Genomic DNA, 19,513 nt, shown 5'->3' on the forward strand with positions numbered 1-19,513 from the left:
CATTATTATTATTATTATTATTATTAATTAAAATAACACACGAGCAGGCGTCCGAGTAGATGCAACTCGCCATCTACACGTGGAAATAATGTCTCTACACATGTGATGGTAGTCCAGGTGCGTAAGTGAGTAAATATCACTGTTATTGCAGCATAATAATATGTCCTCGTGTGTGTCACTGCTGAACACATCTGTAACTCCACCTGAACACAATTCATCCCTATCCTGGATGTCCACCAGCACAATCTGCTCTACAACATCGCAAGCAGCGCCTGACGCCTTTCCGCCAGCCCGTGAACGCGAGCGACGCACTATAACATCACAGCGGTGCTGTGCAGGTCAGGTGAAGACAAGTCCACCACTGTGACACAGGGGACACGCGGTTTAGTCTCACCGTGTAAACAAGGACAAGTCCTGCTGCATTAGTTTGAAACAAACACGACCTGTGCAACACATCCAGGCGTAACTCCAACAAAGTTGCCATGAAGTTTGTGTGACACATTCAAGTGATTATATCAGAGACAGAATCCTCCTGGAGTCACATCAGGACACCACTGCTCTGGTCACTTCGTAAAATGAAGCTATGTTCCGCTTTGGGGAAACGTACTTTTCAGACTTTGTGATTGGATGAGTTTAAGTGCCTCTGAGCACGCGCTGCTCCAGGGGAAAACAATCCAGCTCCTGAGCCGCGCAGCCACATAGGCTGTGTCTCAATTCGCCAAATGCACCCTTCAAGGGTCCTTACGAAGTACTCTTCAAAAGTGTAGTTTCAAGGTTCCGGTCGAGACTCTGCCCTCCTCAGTGTAGCCTCCATCTTGCTGAAGTGGGACAGGCCCACACCACGGACCGCACTTCCACCGCTGTCTTTGAGCGTACGATACGTGCTTCATAACTTTAACAAAATATACCTTATGAAAACGTAATAACAGAGACAGAGGTAACAATATAATTTTTACATTCATAGTCTATAAACCAGAGAACACTGATTAGTTGTACATATAGTGGGATATTGCAGTTTAATGGTTCGGTATTTTGGCCAGTGTCTACACCACTTTAATAACAGTAGAGGGCGCTGTTTCCCTTCTATGCTGTGCCAGTTCTTTTCATTGTCAGACATCAGTCTCTACTTTAAACCTTTAGATTCAGTCTTTCACTGAGCCTTGGATGCTTTGGTGCCACAAATGCAATTCAATAATCTTGTAACATGCATTTATACTCACACCTACTCCTTTTTTTTATCTGTTTTGTTGAAATAAAGATAAATAAAATTGGTGATGTCATAATTGCTGTTATTGACTGATAATTATCGTGACTGATATTATCGTGCATCTCTATTTGTTTTCTCGGTCATGATAAACAAGCATGTCTCTTTATCCACACGTTTCCTCTGGTTACACCTTGAGTCATACCTGAAATCTGCTATTTTAGGCAAAGTCTTTGAAAAAGTTGTTTACCAATAGCTTATTTACTTTCTACAAATGAACAATCAACTCCTGTGATGTTTTCCAGTCAGGTTTTAGACCCCACCACAGCACTGAGACTGCTCTTATCAAGGTGACAAATGACATCCACCTGAGCACTGATGCAGGCAAAGTCTCAGTCTTGATCATGTTAGTTCTGAGTTCTGCCTTTGACACTGTGGATCATGGGATCCTCTTACAGAGACTAGAGGACTAGGTGGCATCTCTGCACTAAACGGGTTCATATCCCATCTAAAAAACAGGGAGTAGTTTGTTGAAATTGGAAAATGTGTCTCAGATAAAATGTCCCTGACCTGTGAGGTGCCCCAGGGGTCAATCCTGGGACCCATGTTGTTCAGTCTCTACATGCAGCCATTGCTGTCCTACCACAATTATGCAGATGACACTCAGATCTATGTCTCACTGGCAGCAGGTGAATATGGACCAGTGGATTCACTCTGCCACTGCATCCAACAGATCAGTGTGTGGATGCAAAACAACTTTCTCCAGCTAAACTCAGACAAGACTGAAGTCCTAGTGTTTAGTCCAGAGAAACAAAGAGAAAGTGTCAGCAGTCACCTCCAGTCTCTCTCTCTAAAACCTTCAAATTAGGTTAGAAATCTAGGGGTAATAATGGACTTGAACTTTAACAGCCACATCAAATCAATAACATCTACAGCTTTTAATCACCAAAAAAAATAAATAAATAAAATAAACAAATAAATAAATAAAAAATGCAAAAATCAAAGGTATACTGTCAAAACCAGACTTACAGGAACTTACTCATGCATCTCTCCAGTAGGTTACACTATTGGAATGGTATGCTCACTGGCCTCTCCAAACGAGCGTTAAGACAGTTGCAGTAAACAGTTCTGTTTAGCTGTGCATATGGCTGAAAGGTTTTTATTCTGCACTCATTTTATGATAATTATTTATGTTTTGATTTGTTGTATTGTGATTTCAATGTCTTTCTTATTCTGTAAAGCACTTTGAATTACTTTGGGTGCAAATTGTGCAATACAAATAAACTTGCCTTGCTTTTAATACAATCTAACCCTAAAGAACCGACTTTGCTGAACTTCGCTGAACTACAACAGGTGAGCTAATTTGTGCTGTTAAACAAGTCCCTTTCAAATAACATTACAGTCACAAGCTAGCTAGCATTAGCCAACAGTTTTCAGTCGATCATACATTAAATTGTGTAGCCCCTCAGTGTACCAGCAAAGGTCAAGTCCTTGCGCCCTCTGCTGCAAAATGTGAAATATTGAAATCAGGTACCTTCACTTGTTTTCCATACATTTTGCAAATGTGTATTTGCTATTCTCTTGTAAAGATAACAGCCTGCTACAGTCATCTTCCATGCTGCTATAAAACAACACCGTAGCTTACTTTGACTTGATGCTGATTTCTGTATCTGATGTGTCATTACAATATGGCCCTGGACAAATGGACAGAAGATGATGTTAGCTCCTGGCTACAGCATGTTATAAAGGAGAGCTATATAAAGAAACCTAAGGATGAGGAGGTTACTAGACCAGTCCTTGCCTGTCTACGTGACAACTTCCTCAGAAAGAAAATTGGAATGAAAAGTGGCCAAATTGAGCTTCTGCTTAGTAACAGAGAACAGCTCCTAAAGACTCACAAGACACACAAAGAAAGAGGGATAGATGTAAATGATGGAGAGGAACAGAAAGACCCCACTACAAAACAGAGCCTTGTTTGTGAGTCACAGCAGGAGGTTATTCCCACACAGAGCAGTGAGCAAGCAGAAAATACAGAAACAGTGACTTGGAGTGAATACTGTGAATTTGATATTGATGGAAAAGACTTCAGATACATCAGACACAGTGTGCTTGCACCAGAGACAGGAACTGAAACTATGGTCATGCCGTGCCATGAGTACAAGTCTCTGGAGATCGCACACAAACTGGACTCAAAAAGGTTACAGGCCAAAGTTGCAGGTGAGGTTTTGAGATTTGCTTGGGCATGCATGAACATGAGAGCCAATGGAACCATTCATTTTGGTGTTATGGATAAAGTGAAAGGCCCTTACAGACACGGGGAGATCATTGGCATAGATGTCATAAACATCACTGGCATAGATGTCAAAGACTTTGTGGATGCATTGGATTATATTGAAAGATGCTTCAGTGATTCAAACCAACAATGTGATGCTAGAAAATGCATGAGAAACCCAAGGTTCATTGAAGTTATAGAAAAGGGAAATACAGTGAAAACATGATGTTGTCCCAAAAGCCAGTATTGTAAAAGTCAAGTCAATTTTACTCAGTTGAGATCCCTAAATTTACTGAAAAAGTTTTTAAAAATGACGTTCGAGGCCGAAGCTCCCTATTGTAGAGTTGGGGCAAAAACACTCCAAGTTTCAAGTTAAGGATGTCTGTGCAGACCCTCAGTCGTCCAGGTCTGATCCATAGCGAACAACAAAGTTAAATCTGTCAACTGGACAAATCTTGTAGGAGTGAAGACGTTTCGCTGCTCATCCAAGCCGCTTCTTCAGTTTTGGAGTTCCAGTTCCAGAACTGAAGAAGCGGCAAAGGATCATGTAGAGCAGGTTACACAGATTTTAAAGTCAGAATGACAAGGCTGACAGCAGCAGTTACAGAGAAAGACAAAGTGAAGTGGAGCCAGAGTTGATCGGTAGCCTGAAGCGTGCCCATCATCACTTCCTATGTGGAACGTGGCGGTTAGCAGGTTAGCTATGTCCATTTATATATAATGTCTATAGTTTGAACCCAAATTTGTGTACCTGAATACAGTTAATCAAAATTAGTATTCTGAGCATGTATTTACATGTATTCCATTACTTCCACTGCACTGATATTACACAGTCTCTGGTCCAGATTTGGGCCTAGTCTGATTTGAACTCAAACACAAACGACTCATATGTCTTTCAAACAAGAGTGTTCCACTGAAATGTAAATCTGATCATGTGACCCAGTATAAAGAAAATTATTAACCACGTCTGAATCCAAACGGATAAATGTGAGTGGCACCTCCCAAAGCAAACTGGACCTTTACACAGGGCTCAGATCAGGCTCTGATAAGGCTCTGATAAGGCTCTGATAAGGCCTGTATGCGACGTGCACTTTCACTACAGCTTCACAGCTACCGTCAAACTCTGCTGTGGTGTGGGCTGCTCTACACATCTCAAAATTACCACTAAAAATGTCATACAAACATTTGAGCACATTCTCATAAATATACCAACTTAAATAGGTCCAAATGACCAGGAGCATAAAATAGGACTGAACCAGGACTGGATTGGTACTAAATAAGATCCAAACCAGGTCTGAGCAAGGTCTGATAGGCTGCATTCACACTTGCAGAATCACTATATTATAACTGGGACTAAATACTGATGTAAACCTGTACTAGACCAGAACTAAAACAGGACCAAGACTAGTGCTAAATTAGACCTGGTTCAGTCCTGGTTTAGTCCTAATTTATATCTGGTTTATAGAGGTTTTACTTCTTAAGATCTGTTTTAGGTCGGCTGAAACTTGTTTCAAGAGCTTGGTCAGAATTTGTCTAATACTGGTTTAGTCCTGGTTTAGATCTGGTTTGAACCTGGCTTAGACCTGGTTTAGAGCTAAGTTCTGTCTTGGTTTGGTTCTGGTTTAGTCCTGATTTAGTCCTGATTTAGTCTAGGTTTAGTCCTAGTTTAGAGCTAAATTCTGTCCTGGTTTAGTCCTGGTTTGGTTCTGGTTTAGACCTGGTTTATAACCAAATTCTGTCCGGGTTTAGTTCTGGTTTAGTCCTGGTTTATAGCTAAGTTCTATTCTGGTTTAGTCATGGTTTAGTGCTAAGTTCTGTCCTGGTTTAGTCCTGGTTTAGTACTGGCTTCGTTCTAGTTTAATCCTGATTTAGTCCTGGTTTACTCCTGGTTTGGTTCTGGTTTAGTCCTGGTTTAGTCCTGCTTTAAGACTAAATTCTATACTGCTTCAGTCTTGGTTTAGTCATGGTTTAGAGCTAAGTTTTGTCCTGGTTTAGTCCTAGTTTGGTTCTGGTTTAGTCCCAGTTTAGTCCAGATTTAGTCCTGGTTTAGTCCTGGTTTACTCCTGGTTTGGTTCTGGTTTAGTCCTGGTTTAGTCCTGCTTTAAGACTAAATTCTATACTGCTTCAGTCTTGGTTTAGTCATGGTTTAGAGCTAAGTTTTGTCCTGGTTTAGTCCTAGTTTGGTTCTGGTTTAGTCCCAGTTTAGTCCAGATTTAGTCCTGGTTTAGTCCTGGTTTAGTCCTGGTTTAGGCCTGGTTTAGAGATAAATTCTGTCCAGGTTTAGCCCTGGTTTGGTTCTAGTTTAATCCTGGTTTAGTCCTGGTTTAGTTCTTGTTTGGTTTTGGTTTAGTCCTGTTTTTTGTTCTGGTTTAGTCCTGGTTTGGTTCTGATTTAGTCCTGATTTAATCCTGGTTTAGTCCTGGTTTAGAGCTAAATTCTGTTCTGGTTTAGTCTTGGTTTAGAGCTAAGTTTTGTTCTGGTTTAGCCCCGGTTTAGTCCTGGTTTGGTTGTGGTTTAGTCCTGGGTTAGTCCTGGTTTAGTTCTGGTTTAGTCCTGGTTTGGTTCTGCTTCAGTCCTGATTTAGTCCTGGTTTAGTCCTGGTTTAGAGCTATGTTCTGTCCTGGTTTAGTCCTGGTTTGGTCATGGTTTGATTCTGGTTTAATCCTGGTTTAGTCCTGGTTTGGTTCTGATTTAGTCCAGGTTTAGTCATGGTTTGGTTCTGGTTTAGTCCTGGTTTGGTCCTGGTTTAGATCTGATTTAAACCTTTCTTAGTCCTGGTTTAGATCTAGGTTCTGTCCTGGTTTGGTTCTGGTTTAGTCCTGGTTTGGTTCTGTTTTATTCCTGGTTTAGTCTCAGTTTTGTCGTGGTTTAGTCCTGTTTAGTCCTGGTTTAGTCCTGGTTTAGTCCTGGTTTAGAGCTAAGTTCTGTCCTGGTTTAGTCCTGGTTTAGCCCTGGTTTGGTTCCGATGTAGTCCTAGTTTAGTCTTGGTTTAGACCTGATTTAGTCCTGGTTTAGAGCTAAATTTTGTCCAGGTTTAATCCTGGTTTAGTCCTTGTTTAATCCTGGTTTGGTTCTGGTTTATCCCTGGTTTAGTCCTCTGTATTTTGTCTCTCTCAGGTCTTTGTGAAAGTCTGTATAAATATGTTGTACTTTGCTCCAGATTATTCCAGATTATTCTTATTTTCCATAAGAAGCTTTGATCTGAACAGCAGCAGAGCAGAGGGCGCCGTTCAGATTGAAACTAGACTTTCCTCATTCTAACTGCATACCTCTGGAGGCCTGTGTGACTCTGTCTGAGCCGTGTTGTTCACCCACAAATCTTTTTATTAAGACTCCACAATTTAAATCAGAGCTGCTCTTCAAATTGTTTTGTTCAGATCTTTTTTCATGTTATAGTTGTTTGTTCTCATTGAGCCTCTGAAGTTGTATTTGGAGTCATTCATGTTTGAGTAATCTTTAATCTCTTATTTTCAAGACACCATTTTGGAGTTTTGTCCCCATTTTCACCTCCACTGGTACATGCCCACAGTGACGTACGCACTTCCTTATACAGTTTTGTTTCCTTAATCAGTGAAACTGGTGGGATTCGGCATCGTTGCGTAGTCATTTTGGTACAAATGTTTTAAAATTTGCTGTTCGCTAGTCTGATGTGCAGCTATACATAGGGGGCGCCAACAGTATGCGGCGCTTCTTTGTGATGACGTTTACAGCAAAATCAGTTTCCACTGCAGTTTTCTAAGGCGGAAGTCAGCAGACTTGTTTCTTTTATAAAATCGTTTTAGATGAATATTGTGATTTCAAATTATAATGACCCATGGGTTTCAGCAATTATAACTATAGAGAGACACAAGCACAATAGGGCTGATTTAAAGCTATAGTCTTGTTCAGAGTTTCTCAAACTGTGGTCCAGCGTCTTCAGTTTTTTCATTTTTCTATGAATTAGATCTGGTTTAGACCTGGTTTAGACCTAGTTTAGATCTGGTTTAGACCTGGTTTAGACCTGGTTTAGACCTGGTTTAGACCTGGTTTAGACCTGGTTTAGACCTGGTTCAGCCCTAGATTAGACTTGGAGTAGTCCTGTTATAGTCCTGGTTTAGACCTGGTTTAGACCTGGTTTAGACCTGGTTTAGACCTGGTTTAGACCTGGTTTAGACCTGGTGATACTCGGAAAGCCAAATCTTTCCTTTGGTGCTGCTTGTGTGAAACGTTTGAGAGCCATTGGTTCAGTTGCTACATCGAACTAAAGCAAAACCATAAACTGCAAACTAAACTCAAAAGACCCCAAGTAACCAGGGAATCAAACCTGAGACTTTGTGGTAACAAGGATGAAGACTTAAACACCATGCAAAATTTGCTTTCTAAAAATGTTATTAACCTCTGACCTTTGACCTTGGCTTAGACTTAAAATAGAATGCAGTTGTTTGGTGTCCTCTGATGACCTCAGTGTGAAAGTTAGGCCCTGGCTGTGTTGTACACACGCACAGAAGAGGGGAGGGGGTCTATGTACAGTCTGTGGGGTAAGCCTATAGCAAATTGTTCCACCACACAGAACAGTCAGACAGTCTAAAGTCCACCGTTTATGGCCCATATGAAACATTTCCTGCTCAGATATTTCACTGCACCCATGTGTTTAGTCCACACATTTACCCTTCACTCTTTACTCACTGATCTGAACTGAGGCGCACTTCCTCTGAGGCTGAAGCAGCGTTTCACAATAAAACAGCTCTGTGTATAAGTGTGTGTGTGTGTGTGTGTGTGTTTGTTGGGGTGTGTGTGTGTATGTGCGCACGCGCGCGTTTGTGTGTGGCTGTGACCAAGAATATTATGGTCCCGCCTTCTATTTTACACTACCAATTTCATATATATTTTTTTAACTTATTAATTAATTTGTTTATTTTTATTTATTTTTATTTCATTTAACCTGTATTATTATTATTATTATTATTATTATTATTATTATTATTATTATTATTATTATTATTATTATTATTATTATATGTTGCATATTTTTTTAATTATTATGTTTTTTTTTGCTTTCAAAGAGAAAAAAACAAGCGTTTTTAAGTTATTAAATTATTATATAAATTATTATATATTATTATTACATTATTATATATTATTATTTTTTTTTTTAAATCATAATATTCCATAGAAATTCAATAAAACGCCGAATTAACGAAACTCTAATTCTCTACTCAAAACTGCTCACCGGTACTCACTGTTTATGTTAGCTACTTAAGCGTATTTAACGGAAATATTAAGGCAAAATACATAAATATTTTCCCTTCAATCCATAAAGGTGTAGTAAAGGTAGGTTTGGTGCTTTTACTTTGACACTTCCTGTTCAACCGTGTTTTTTCCGTGAACTTGACCGGAGCTCGTGTCTCTCATCCCCGCTGACGGCTGCTCTCCTCCGGCCTGATTCTCCGCTGCTCTCCGGCTCTCCTCGGCTCTCCCTCCTCTCTCTGTCCGCTGTAGGTGCACTCTCCGCGGATAAATATGGCCAGCAGCTTCTCCCGGGTCCTGTCCTCCAGGCGGCACCTTGGCCTGCTGTCTCTGGCCGGGGCTGGCTCCGTGACCGCCGCCTTCCTCCTCCATCAGCAGCGGGACCGAGCCGTGAGCGCCGAGGCCGTGAGGAGGAGATACCCCGCCAGGTGAGCCTCCAGCGGCAGGGGAAATAAGAATACAAAATATAATAATACAGTAATACAAAAGGCACTGTTTGAGACGACATCCCTCACAGCATTCACAGGTTTACCGTGTTTGGCATTTCCATCTGGATCTATGGGAATGTGGGCAGACTGTGGACCGGTTCTGGTCATTTTTATGTATTTATTTGCATATTTCTCTGGTTTTATTGTCAGACTACAATTGTATGACATGGAGAAGCCGACATAGATTAAACGGTGAAAGGAGCCCGTGACAGGTGAGGCGTAGTATTAACAGTATAGGGGTTACGCACATAAATAAATGAGTGGCACTGAGGTAGAACTATGGGCAGTACAACCGACAAAACGCGTTTCTTTGCTTTTTCTAGTCAAAATTTTGTCCGTGGAACTGCTTTGTTTACTCCAAAAATAATTATCTCCTCAACACAGAGACTCAGAAACATTATTACTTAAGGAGACAAAGGTTCAGTTCATCCGCGTCTGATCCAAAGTCTGTATCAGTGATAAATGTGAGTGTGTCTGTTGTGTCCCTGTGGTTTATCTGTTATCTGCTTTTATACTGGTTACTTAAGGAGAGGAGACAGGTACAGAGGGGAGGAGGGGGAGAGGGTACAGAGAATAAGAGGGTATAGAGGAGGAGGAGAGGATACAGAGATATATATTATATTTGTTATTAAACTGCAGCAGCTCTTTCACATTTTAGATTTAGTATTTGTAGCTTTTACAGAAGAAAATGTGATTACTCACCATTGACTCTCATATACCTTTGCCACTTACTGATGAACTTCTAAATGTCATGATGTCATATGCATAACCTCAATTGAGTGGAGATGGAACTGCATCTGTTGGCCTATCCCGGGGTAGATTGGAGCCCTGGTGTCCCGAGCCCTAGCCCCTGCTCCCCCCGGGGCTGAGCTGAGAAAGCCGACTGGTTGTAACGAGATTGACTATGTCGTGTGACTGAGAGAAACAAGCAGCTGCTGTGGTCAAACAGTGATTTTAAATAGAGTCACTACACTCTGACTCTGACAGATAAAGGCACTGTCTTACACATCTGATCTGATACAATTGTGATTTTCACCTCACCTCATTCATTTTTTGCGGGATTTTTATTTTTTATTTTTTTGCTTATTTAGTGGAAGGGAACTTGTTTCTGCAGTACGCGTGACAAATTCACTGTTCGATTATTCAAATCGATGTATTTCACATCCACTTTGTACAAGTGGTGATTTAACAAAAACATACTGTTGCTAAAATGTATTTAGTTCTTAAAAAAAACATCAATATATCGATTACAGCATGTATCACCATATTCTGATAGTATTGTATCGTGAGCTGTGCATCGTATCAAATCGTCAGTGACATTGTGATTCCCATCCCTAGCATTCTGTAGTGACACAGATGAAGACCAAAAAGTGCTGTTACTTTATTCAAGGTGAGGGTTTGATTGCCACTTCATACCATCATTGTGTCTTTGAGCAGGGCACTTCTGTGATTGTGGTGGTCAGAGGTAGGTGCAGAATAGAATCTCTGCCAGTCTGTCCCAGGGCAGCTGTGGCTCAGGTCTCAGCTCCACGTTAGACTGAGGAGGACAAAGTACAGGAGGAATAATTTAGGAGTTTAACCACAGGTTTGAAGCCGTGTAAGGCAGAGTGAAACAAATTGAAGCAGTGTGAAGCAGTGTGGCGTAGTGAGCGGAGATAAGAGAGGTGTATGTGTTAATGTGCATGTGTGTGTCACTACCTGCCTACTTAAGGTTAGGTCAGTCTCCAGGAAATGAATGGAAATCATTGTCATCTGCCCATCGAGTATGGAGACCCAACGTGTGTGTGTGTGTGTGGGTGTGTGTGGGGGTGTGTGTGTGTGTGTGTGTGTGTGTGTGTGAAACAGAGCTCAGATAGGATGAAATTATACTGCAGCACAGTGGTGCAGTCTACCTGTAGTCTAAACCCCAGAGTCTGAATCACTAAAGCTGAAGAGGGACACTCAGTTTAAGTCAGGCTGAAATAAGTCGGGCTTTGTGTCTTTGTCTAAATATAGAGTCCTTTTGTGCTGCTGAAGGACGCAAGAGAGTACAGGCTCAGAAATACAGTGACATGACATGTAAGCCTTTGCTCCTCTGGTTCTGCTCCTCTGGCTCTGCTCCTCTGCTTCTTTGCCTCTGTTCCGTTGGCTCTGCTCCTCTGGCTCCTCTGGGTCTGCTCCTCTGGGTCTGCTCCTCTGGGTCTGCTCCTCTGCCTCTGCAGATCACATGTCTCACATTTACATTATAGATAGGGATCTGTGTGAGTGGAGCATTACAGGGTCAGAGGTTTATGGTTTAAACTGTGTTATGATCTAAACACTCCTGATGTCACATCTGGATCAGTGCCTCCCCCGCACATTAAAGGGCCATATTACACTATTCTCTGATCTGTTCTAATGTTGTTTCCTCATCACAAACATACTTGGAGTTGTGTTTTCTTTTATTGACACACATTTAACACAAACCCTGCATATAGTTGTGTTCCACTTTGTGATGTCATGTGGTAATAAAGGAAATGCTCCACTGTGTTTTTAAACTCCGTACACCTTCACTAGAATCATTTGGATTATTTCAGCCCTGGAATTGCCAATCACTACTGAACTTATGGTAAAAGCAGTTGTTAATATGAAAACTACCACTTTATGACATCACAAGGTGGAACAGAGCATTTTGATCTTTGGAAATGTAGACAGACTAATAATAAAGTGTTACTCAAACATGTGTGAATGAAACAAAACACAACTCCAGTATGTTTTCGAGGAGGTAACAACATTATAATATGGCTTAAAGCTCATAAGGCTCAGCTTTGTGTGATAGTCCTTTGTGTGAGTACTTTCTGTCACACAAACCATTCAGTTATTTATTTAGCTGTTTGATACTTGCAGTGACAGGTGAGCTGATCTGTGCTGTTAACAAGACCCTCTCAAATAGCATTACAGTTACAAGCTAGCTAGCAATAGGCAACAGTTTTTCAGTTAGTCACTCTCACCTTTTTGTTGAAAATCAAACTCCTAAACGGGACCCTAAATGCTAGGATTGATCACTCCTGAAAATGTGCTGTTTAAATCACTTTTGTCTTGAGTTTTCAAACGCTCCTAAAACGTTTTTGACAGAGTTTGCTAATGTGTGCACTGTGTCTCCATGGTAATTTCTGAACATTCCGTCATTGACATACATGTAGAACTCCCCCAGCGTGATGTCACTCCAGAGTATCTATTGACAGTAAGACAGTGACTCTCATTGATCCCCTCTCTCCCTGGACAGTGCGGACTATCCCGACCTCCGCAAACACAACAACTGTATGGCCAGTCACCTGACTCCAGCCATCTACGCCAAACTGTGTGACAAGTCCACCCCCAATGGCTACACGCTGGACCAGGCTATCCAAACCGGAGTGGACAACCCTGGACACCCCTTCATCAAGACTGTAGGCATGGTGGCAGGAGACGAGGAGAGTTATGAGGTAATACACAGGGGTACAGAAAAGGAGAGGACAGAGGAGGAGAGGAGGGCACACACAAGGGTATAGGAGGACGGGAGGGCATCTGACATACAGGGATATGGGAGGGCATCTGGAGTAACTTGTCTGTTGTATTCAGGTGTTTGCAGATCTGCTGGACCCTGTGATCAAAGAGAGACACAACGGCTACGACCCCCGAACCATGACTCATCCCACCGACCTGGACTCCAGCAAGGTACTACTGTTACAACTACTACTACTACTACTACTACTACTACTACTACTACTACTACTACTACTACTACTACTACTACTACTACTACTACTACTACTACTACTACTACTACTACTACTACTACTACTACTACTATTACTACGGTTACTGTTACTACTACTACTACTACTACTCTGACCCCCTCTCCCTTTCCTCTGACCCTCTCTTGTCTGCTCTTCTGACCCCCTCTCCCTCTTTCTGACCCTCTCTCTCACCGTCTCTGACCCTCTCCCTGTCTCTGTCTCTGTAGCTTACGTCGGGTATGTTTGATGAGAAGTATGTGCTGTCATCTCGTGTGAGGACAGGGCGTAGTATTCGGGGGCTCAGTCTGCCCCCTGCCTGTACTCGGGCAGAGCGGCGAGAGGTGGAGCGTGTGGTGGTGGAGGCTCTGTCCGGACTCAAGGAAGATCTGGCCGGGAAGTACTACAGTCTGACCCAGATGACTGAGAAGGAACAACAACAGCTCATAGATGTACGAGTACAAGTACACAAGTACAAGCACACAAGTACACATACACAATTACACATACAAAAGTACACTACTACAGTCTGATTCAGATGACCGAGAAGGAACAACAGCTCATAGATGGACGAGTACAAGTACACAAGTACACATACACCAGTACAAGTACAATACTACAGTCTGACCCAGATGACCGAAAAGGAACAGCAACAGCTAATAGATGCACAAGTACACAAGTACATACACCAAAGTACCATACTACAGCCTGATCCAGATGACTGAGAAGAAATAAGAGCTCATAGATGTACAAGTACAAGTAAACAAGTACAAGCACACAAGTACACATACACATACACAAGTACAAGTACAATAATACTACAGTCTGACCCAGATGACTGAGAAGAAACAACAACAGCTTCTAGACGTACGAGTACAAGTACACAAGTACAAGTAAACAAGAACACATTCACAGGTGTACATACACAAGTACACAAGAACACATACATAGGTATACATATACAAATACACAAGAACACATGCATAGGTATACATACACAAGTACACAAGAACACATACATAAGTATACATACACAAGTACAAGTATAATACTACAGTCTGACCCAGATGACCGAGAAGGAACGACAGCAGCTCATAGACCTAAGACACACTCACAATACAAGTACAGTACAAGTACACAGTATACCCAGTGTGGAGGATCTCTCAGCTGCAGTTAGAGTGAGAACAGTACAGACTGAGACAGACATAGAGGGATGTGTCTCTTTGTCTCTGTGTGCTAAAGTGTCCTCCATCTCCTCAGGATCACTTCCTGTTTGACAAACCTGTGTCTCCGCTGCTCACCTGTGCGGGTATGGCCCGGGACTGGCCCGACGCCCGCGGCATCTGGTCAGTGGCACATCTCTACACCTCTACACCTGTGCCAACCACACTTTCACTGTAATCTTTTATAACCACACACAACCCTTCTGTAGTTTAAATCAGACCTATTGTGTGCTCTATAGTTTTAATCTGTGACACTCCTTGATCATTATGTTATAATTTGCACATTTAAAATTTTTTTGCCCAATGGGAGCTGACGTTGCCGTAAACGTCATCACAACAAAATGCTACATGCCGTCGGTGCCCCTATGGATAGCTGCACATCACACTAGCGAGCAGCCCATTTTTTTCCCCATTTGTACCAAAATGACTACGCAGCGCTGCCAAATCCTACGAGTATCACCAATTAAGAAAATAAAATAAAGATTACTCAAACATGAATCACTCCAAATACAACTTCAGAGGCTCATTGAGAAGAAATGATGAGAACATTGTGAAAGAATAGAACAAAACACTTTTCAGGATCCGTCTGATTTAACCCCTGATTTACCAGAACACTTCTCATACAGTCACTGTCTTAGACTGTAAATGTAAATGAGCCCAGTGTAATTTGTAATTTATTATCTGTCCAAGGTGGGAACCTGTGGAATAGTCTCCCGGTAACCCTGAGAGAATGTCCCACGTACAGTTCTTTTAAAGCTCAAATGAAAAACTGGTTATGGTGAAAGCAAACATGCATCATCTATAGTGGCAATGTGATTTTAACTTTTCTATAGAGACATATTTTGCATGTATGGGCAAAATATGGAATGTACAATTAAAGGAATTATGCAATGAATGCAGTGTGCAATTTTTATTTTGGCCCTTTTGTGACCCCAGCCCTTGGGACAATGGATGGAAATTAGCCTTTGGCTATAATCTGATGTGTTTACATTCATGTTGTATCATGTCTGTTCATTAACATGCATTGTCCCAATTAAATAAATAAATGCAAATCTCTCTGAAGCCTGAGGCTGTGTCCAGGAACTCAGAGGTTCAATAATTCACTCCATTCTCCACTTTCACCAGCACAGCTCTGCTCTCTCCTCATCTCTCTCTTCCTCCTCTCTTTCTCTCCTCTCATTCTCCCTCCCTCCTTTCTCTCTCTCTTTCTCTTCCTCCTCTCTCTTTCTCTCTCCCCATTCTCACTTTCTCTCCCTCATCTCTCACTCCCTCCTCTCTCTCACCCTCCCTCCTTTCTCTCTCTCTTCCTCCTGTCTTTGTCTCTCCCCATTCTCACTCTCTCTCTCTCCCTCATCTCTCACTCCCTCCTCTCTCTCACCTCCACCTCCCTCCTTTCTCTCTCTCTTCCTCTTCTCTTTCTCTCAACCCATTTTTGCTCTCTCTCCCCCCCCCCCCTCTCTCTCTCTCTCTCCCTCTCACTAGTCCTCCCTCCTCTCCTCTCTGTAAACAGAAAATCACTTCTGTTCCTGGCTCATATCGTATCCTCACCTCAGGAGACCTCCAGTGGATGCTCAGATTCAGCCTAATGACTCTGCTCCTCTGTCAGCACATTTACACTCCCTTGTCTCCTCATCTCCTTGTCTCCTATGTCTTGTCTTCTTCTTTCCTAAATCCAGTCTCCTTGTTTCTTACATCTTGTCTCTTAAACTCGGTTTCCTTGTCTCCTACACCTTGTCTCCTAAATCAGTCTAAACCAGAACTAATCCAGGACTAATCCATGTCTAAACCAGATCTAAACCAGGATTAAACTAGGTCTAAATCAGGTCTAAATCAGGTCTAAATCAGGTCTTTCTGGTCTGTTTGTCCCAGGCACAATAACGAGAAGACGTTTCTGATCTGGGTGAACGAGGAGGACCACACCAGAGTCATCTCCATGGAAAAGGGCGGCAACATGAAGAGAGTGTTTGAAAGGTTCTGTAGAGGGCTCAAAGAGGTACTACTACTACTACTACTACTACTACTACTACTACTACTACTACTACTACTACTACTACTACAACAACAGCCTTTATATTAGGGCCAGGGCATTAACTGAAATGTTGATGTGATTGTGTTTAATGGTCAGTGTTGTGGTGTTGTCGTAGTGTCATGGATGCAAAGGTCCAGAGTCCTGTGTAAAACATGTGGAGTGTTAGTTTGTCTACATTTTATTTTGTTTTTGAAAAGACTAAATCAAATCTAACAGAATATCAAGATTATTCAGTATTGCCCAGCCCTACCCTTCTTTTTGAGTCCTTGGTTAGACCGGCTATAGTCCCTGCTTTAGTCCTGGAATAGACCTGGTTTAGTCCTGCTTTAGTCCTGGGATAGACCTGGTTTAGTCCTGGGATAGACCTGCATCAGTCCTGCCTTAGTCCTGCTTTAGTCCTGCTTTAGTCCTGCTTTAGTCCTGCTTTAGTCCTGCTTTAGTTCTGGTTGTATTTAGTGTATAACCCTGTGTGTGGCGCCCCCAGGTGGAGCATCTGATTCAGGAGCGTGGCTGGGAGTTCATGTGGAATGAGAGACTCGGGTACATCCTCACTTGCCCCTCCAACCTGGGCACAGGGCTGAGAGCGGGAGTGCATGTCAAACTACCTCTGCTCAGCAAGGTAAGAGTACTACTACTACAGCTACTACTACTACTACTGCTGCTACAACTGCCACTACTACTACTGCTACTAACACTACTACTGCTGCTACTAGTACTTTTACTACCACTACTGCTGCTTGTACTGCTGTTGCTACTACTACTACTACAATAACTACTACTGTTAAAACTACTGTAAATACTTGTGTTCCTGCTGTGCTGCAGTAACCCTGTGTGTCCTGTAGGACCCGCGCTTCAATAAGATCCTGGATAACCTGCGTCTGCAGAAGAGAGGCACAGGGGGCGTCGACACCGCCGCTGTGGGTGGAATCTTTGACATCTCCAATCTGGACCGACTCGGACAGTCTGAGGTAAGAACCAAGGTTAGACCAGAGACCAGAGACCTGAGACCAGACCAGACCGCTAGACCGCTTTGGGCAGTCTGAGGTAAGAACAGAAGTTTAAGGTTCCAGTGAAAATATGCCAAAGACTTATTCAATATTTTTATCATAACCCTGAAAATATAGTAAACAGGTCCAAACCTCAGTGTAACCTATCTATACTGGTGCAACCAGTCTAAACCCAGTCTAACCTGTCTCACTGCTCCGGTCTCATTGCTCCTATTTGCTTCTGTCTCATTGCTCCTGTATCACTGCTCCTATGTGCTCCTGTGTGCTTCTACATACTCCTATGTGCTTCTACGTGCTCCTGTGTGCTCCTGTGTGCTCCTATGTGCTTCTATGTGCTTCTACATACTCCTGTGTGCTTCTACATACTCCTGTGTGCTTCTACATACTCCTGTGTGCTTCTACATACTCCTGTGTGCTTCTATATACTCCTATGTGCTTCTACATACTCCTGTGTGCTCCTGTGTGCTCCTGTGTGCTTCTATATACTCCTATGTGCTTCTACATACTCCTGTGTGCTCCTGTGTGCTCCTGTGTGCTCCTCTCTGCTCCTGTCTGCTTCTGTCCCATTACTCCTGTCTGTCCTGTGTGTGCAGGTGCAGTTGGTGCAGACCGTGGTGGATGGTGTGAATTACCTCGTGGAGTGTGAGAAGCGTCTGGAGAAAGGTCAAGACATCAAAGTCCCTCCACCTATCAAGACGTTCAAGTAGAGAGCGCCCCCTGCAGCCACACCCCTATATCTGACAGAGCGCCCCCTGCAGCCACACTCCTGTATCTGCCATGTGTAATCTACAGTCAATAATCACCATTAGCATCAAAAGCCATTCATCAAATCTAACTGTGAAAAGAGGGAAGTCATTTATTTCAATGAGGATTTTATGAATGTTTGAAGGAGCTTAGTGGAGTTTTTTAGTTTAAAAGCACAGTTTAAGCACAGGGAGAGAAAGGTGCATATTTAATTAAACTAATGCTATTTATTACATCACATGTTCATCATATTATAAACTTTAAAATACGTTTGACTCCTGTCAGAATGAAATTTGTATATCTGCTCTTCCGTTATTACCAAACACAAACCTAAACATGCACTTTTTTATCCATTTGATTTACATTTTTAAAAGTACAGGTCTATAATATTTGTGTCTGTAGCTGAATAATAATTGTATCAGTTTAGAGCCAGTTTAAATGTTGAGATGAGTTTCAGCTGAATGTCTGTCCACTCTGAGAGGAAGAAAGCCTCAAATCCAGGGTTAATCCACACATGAATAGTCTGTATATAATGATCTGTACATGAGTGTCTTTCATGTTTTGATTGTAGTGGTTCTGGTGCATTTAAAGGCGCTATTTTTGTTTCAGAAAATTATTTAAATTATAGTTTCAATGTTAAGTCTTTTCTTTTGTCTAATTATCAAAATGCATTTTAGATGATCCAGTCCCTGATTTTAAGAATGCCAGAGTAAAGGTGGCATGAAGAGATAAGGAAAAGAGAGAAGGAGGCTAGGAAAGGAGACAAGGAGGCATGTGAGGAAGCGTCTAAGTCCTGTTTGTTTCATCAGTGTGACTTAAGTCTGTTCTGCATCTGTATGATATATGTAATATCCATCTAAAGTAAACATGATAAACTAATATAAAGTGGATTTATAAAGCCATACTACATTACCCACGATGCATTTCAGTCTGCAGTAACATCACCAGGCTTTAACAGTATCCAAATATTTACTAAACCATGACATAGTGTTATACCAGGACTAAACACAGACTAAACTAGGACTAAACCCAGACTAAACCAAGACTAAACCAGGACTAATTACATATTAAATTAGGACTAAGCCCAGTCTAAACCAGGACTAAACCTGGACTAAACCAGGACTAAACCCAGACTAAACTCAGACTAAACCAGGTCTAAATAAAGACTGAACCGAGACTGAACATGGGCTAAACCTAGACTAAACCAGAACTAAAATAGGTCTAAACTAGGGTCTGTTCTTTCTACAACTCTTTTGCTTGAGAATATTTTATGCAATAACCTGACTTCTCCTTTACCTGTCGAAGCCCCGCCCTCCACTGTTTCCATGGTGACGTGAATGTCTCTGATGAATGTCTCATATTTTAATAAAGCTCATCTTTGACAAACACAGATTCACTGTGTCGTAAATGAGAACTGGACTAAAGCACATCCTGCCTTTGTGTCCCACGGCAAGACACTTTCCCCTGTGCTCACTTCAGACCAGACACAAGGAGGGCATCTTTGGTAAAATTGTAGAGGTCTTTGTATTGTCCGTAGATGTTATAGCTTTATACAGTTTCATACGAGGAGAATATATGATAGCCTT

At 42.0% G+C, this 19,513-nt stretch overlaps 1 protein-coding gene across 1 annotated transcript; it reads left to right on the forward strand.

Moving 5' to 3' along the window:
* The first annotated feature begins 8,839 nt into the window (after nt 1–8,839).
* On the forward strand, nt 8,840–19,313 carry LOC117372351 (creatine kinase U-type, mitochondrial-like). The gene is made up of 9 exons (XM_033968145.2): nt 8,840–9,130; nt 12,435–12,633; nt 12,770–12,865; nt 13,155–13,376; nt 14,185–14,270; nt 16,017–16,140; nt 16,661–16,795; nt 17,019–17,144; nt 17,777–19,313. The coding sequence occupies exons 1-9, from the start codon at nt 8,976–8,978 to the stop codon at nt 17,888–17,890; spliced, it is 1,257 nt and encodes a 418-aa protein (XP_033824036.1). The 5' UTR covers nt 8,840–8,975; the 3' UTR covers nt 17,891–19,313.
* The last annotated feature ends 200 nt before the right edge of the window (nt 19,314–19,513 follow it).

Source organism: Periophthalmus magnuspinnatus, chromosome 6, assembly GCF_009829125.3.
Source record: "Periophthalmus magnuspinnatus isolate fPerMag1 chromosome 6, fPerMag1.2.pri, whole genome shotgun sequence".
Lineage (NCBI taxonomy): Eukaryota > Metazoa > Chordata > Actinopteri > Gobiiformes > Gobiidae > Periophthalmus > Periophthalmus magnuspinnatus.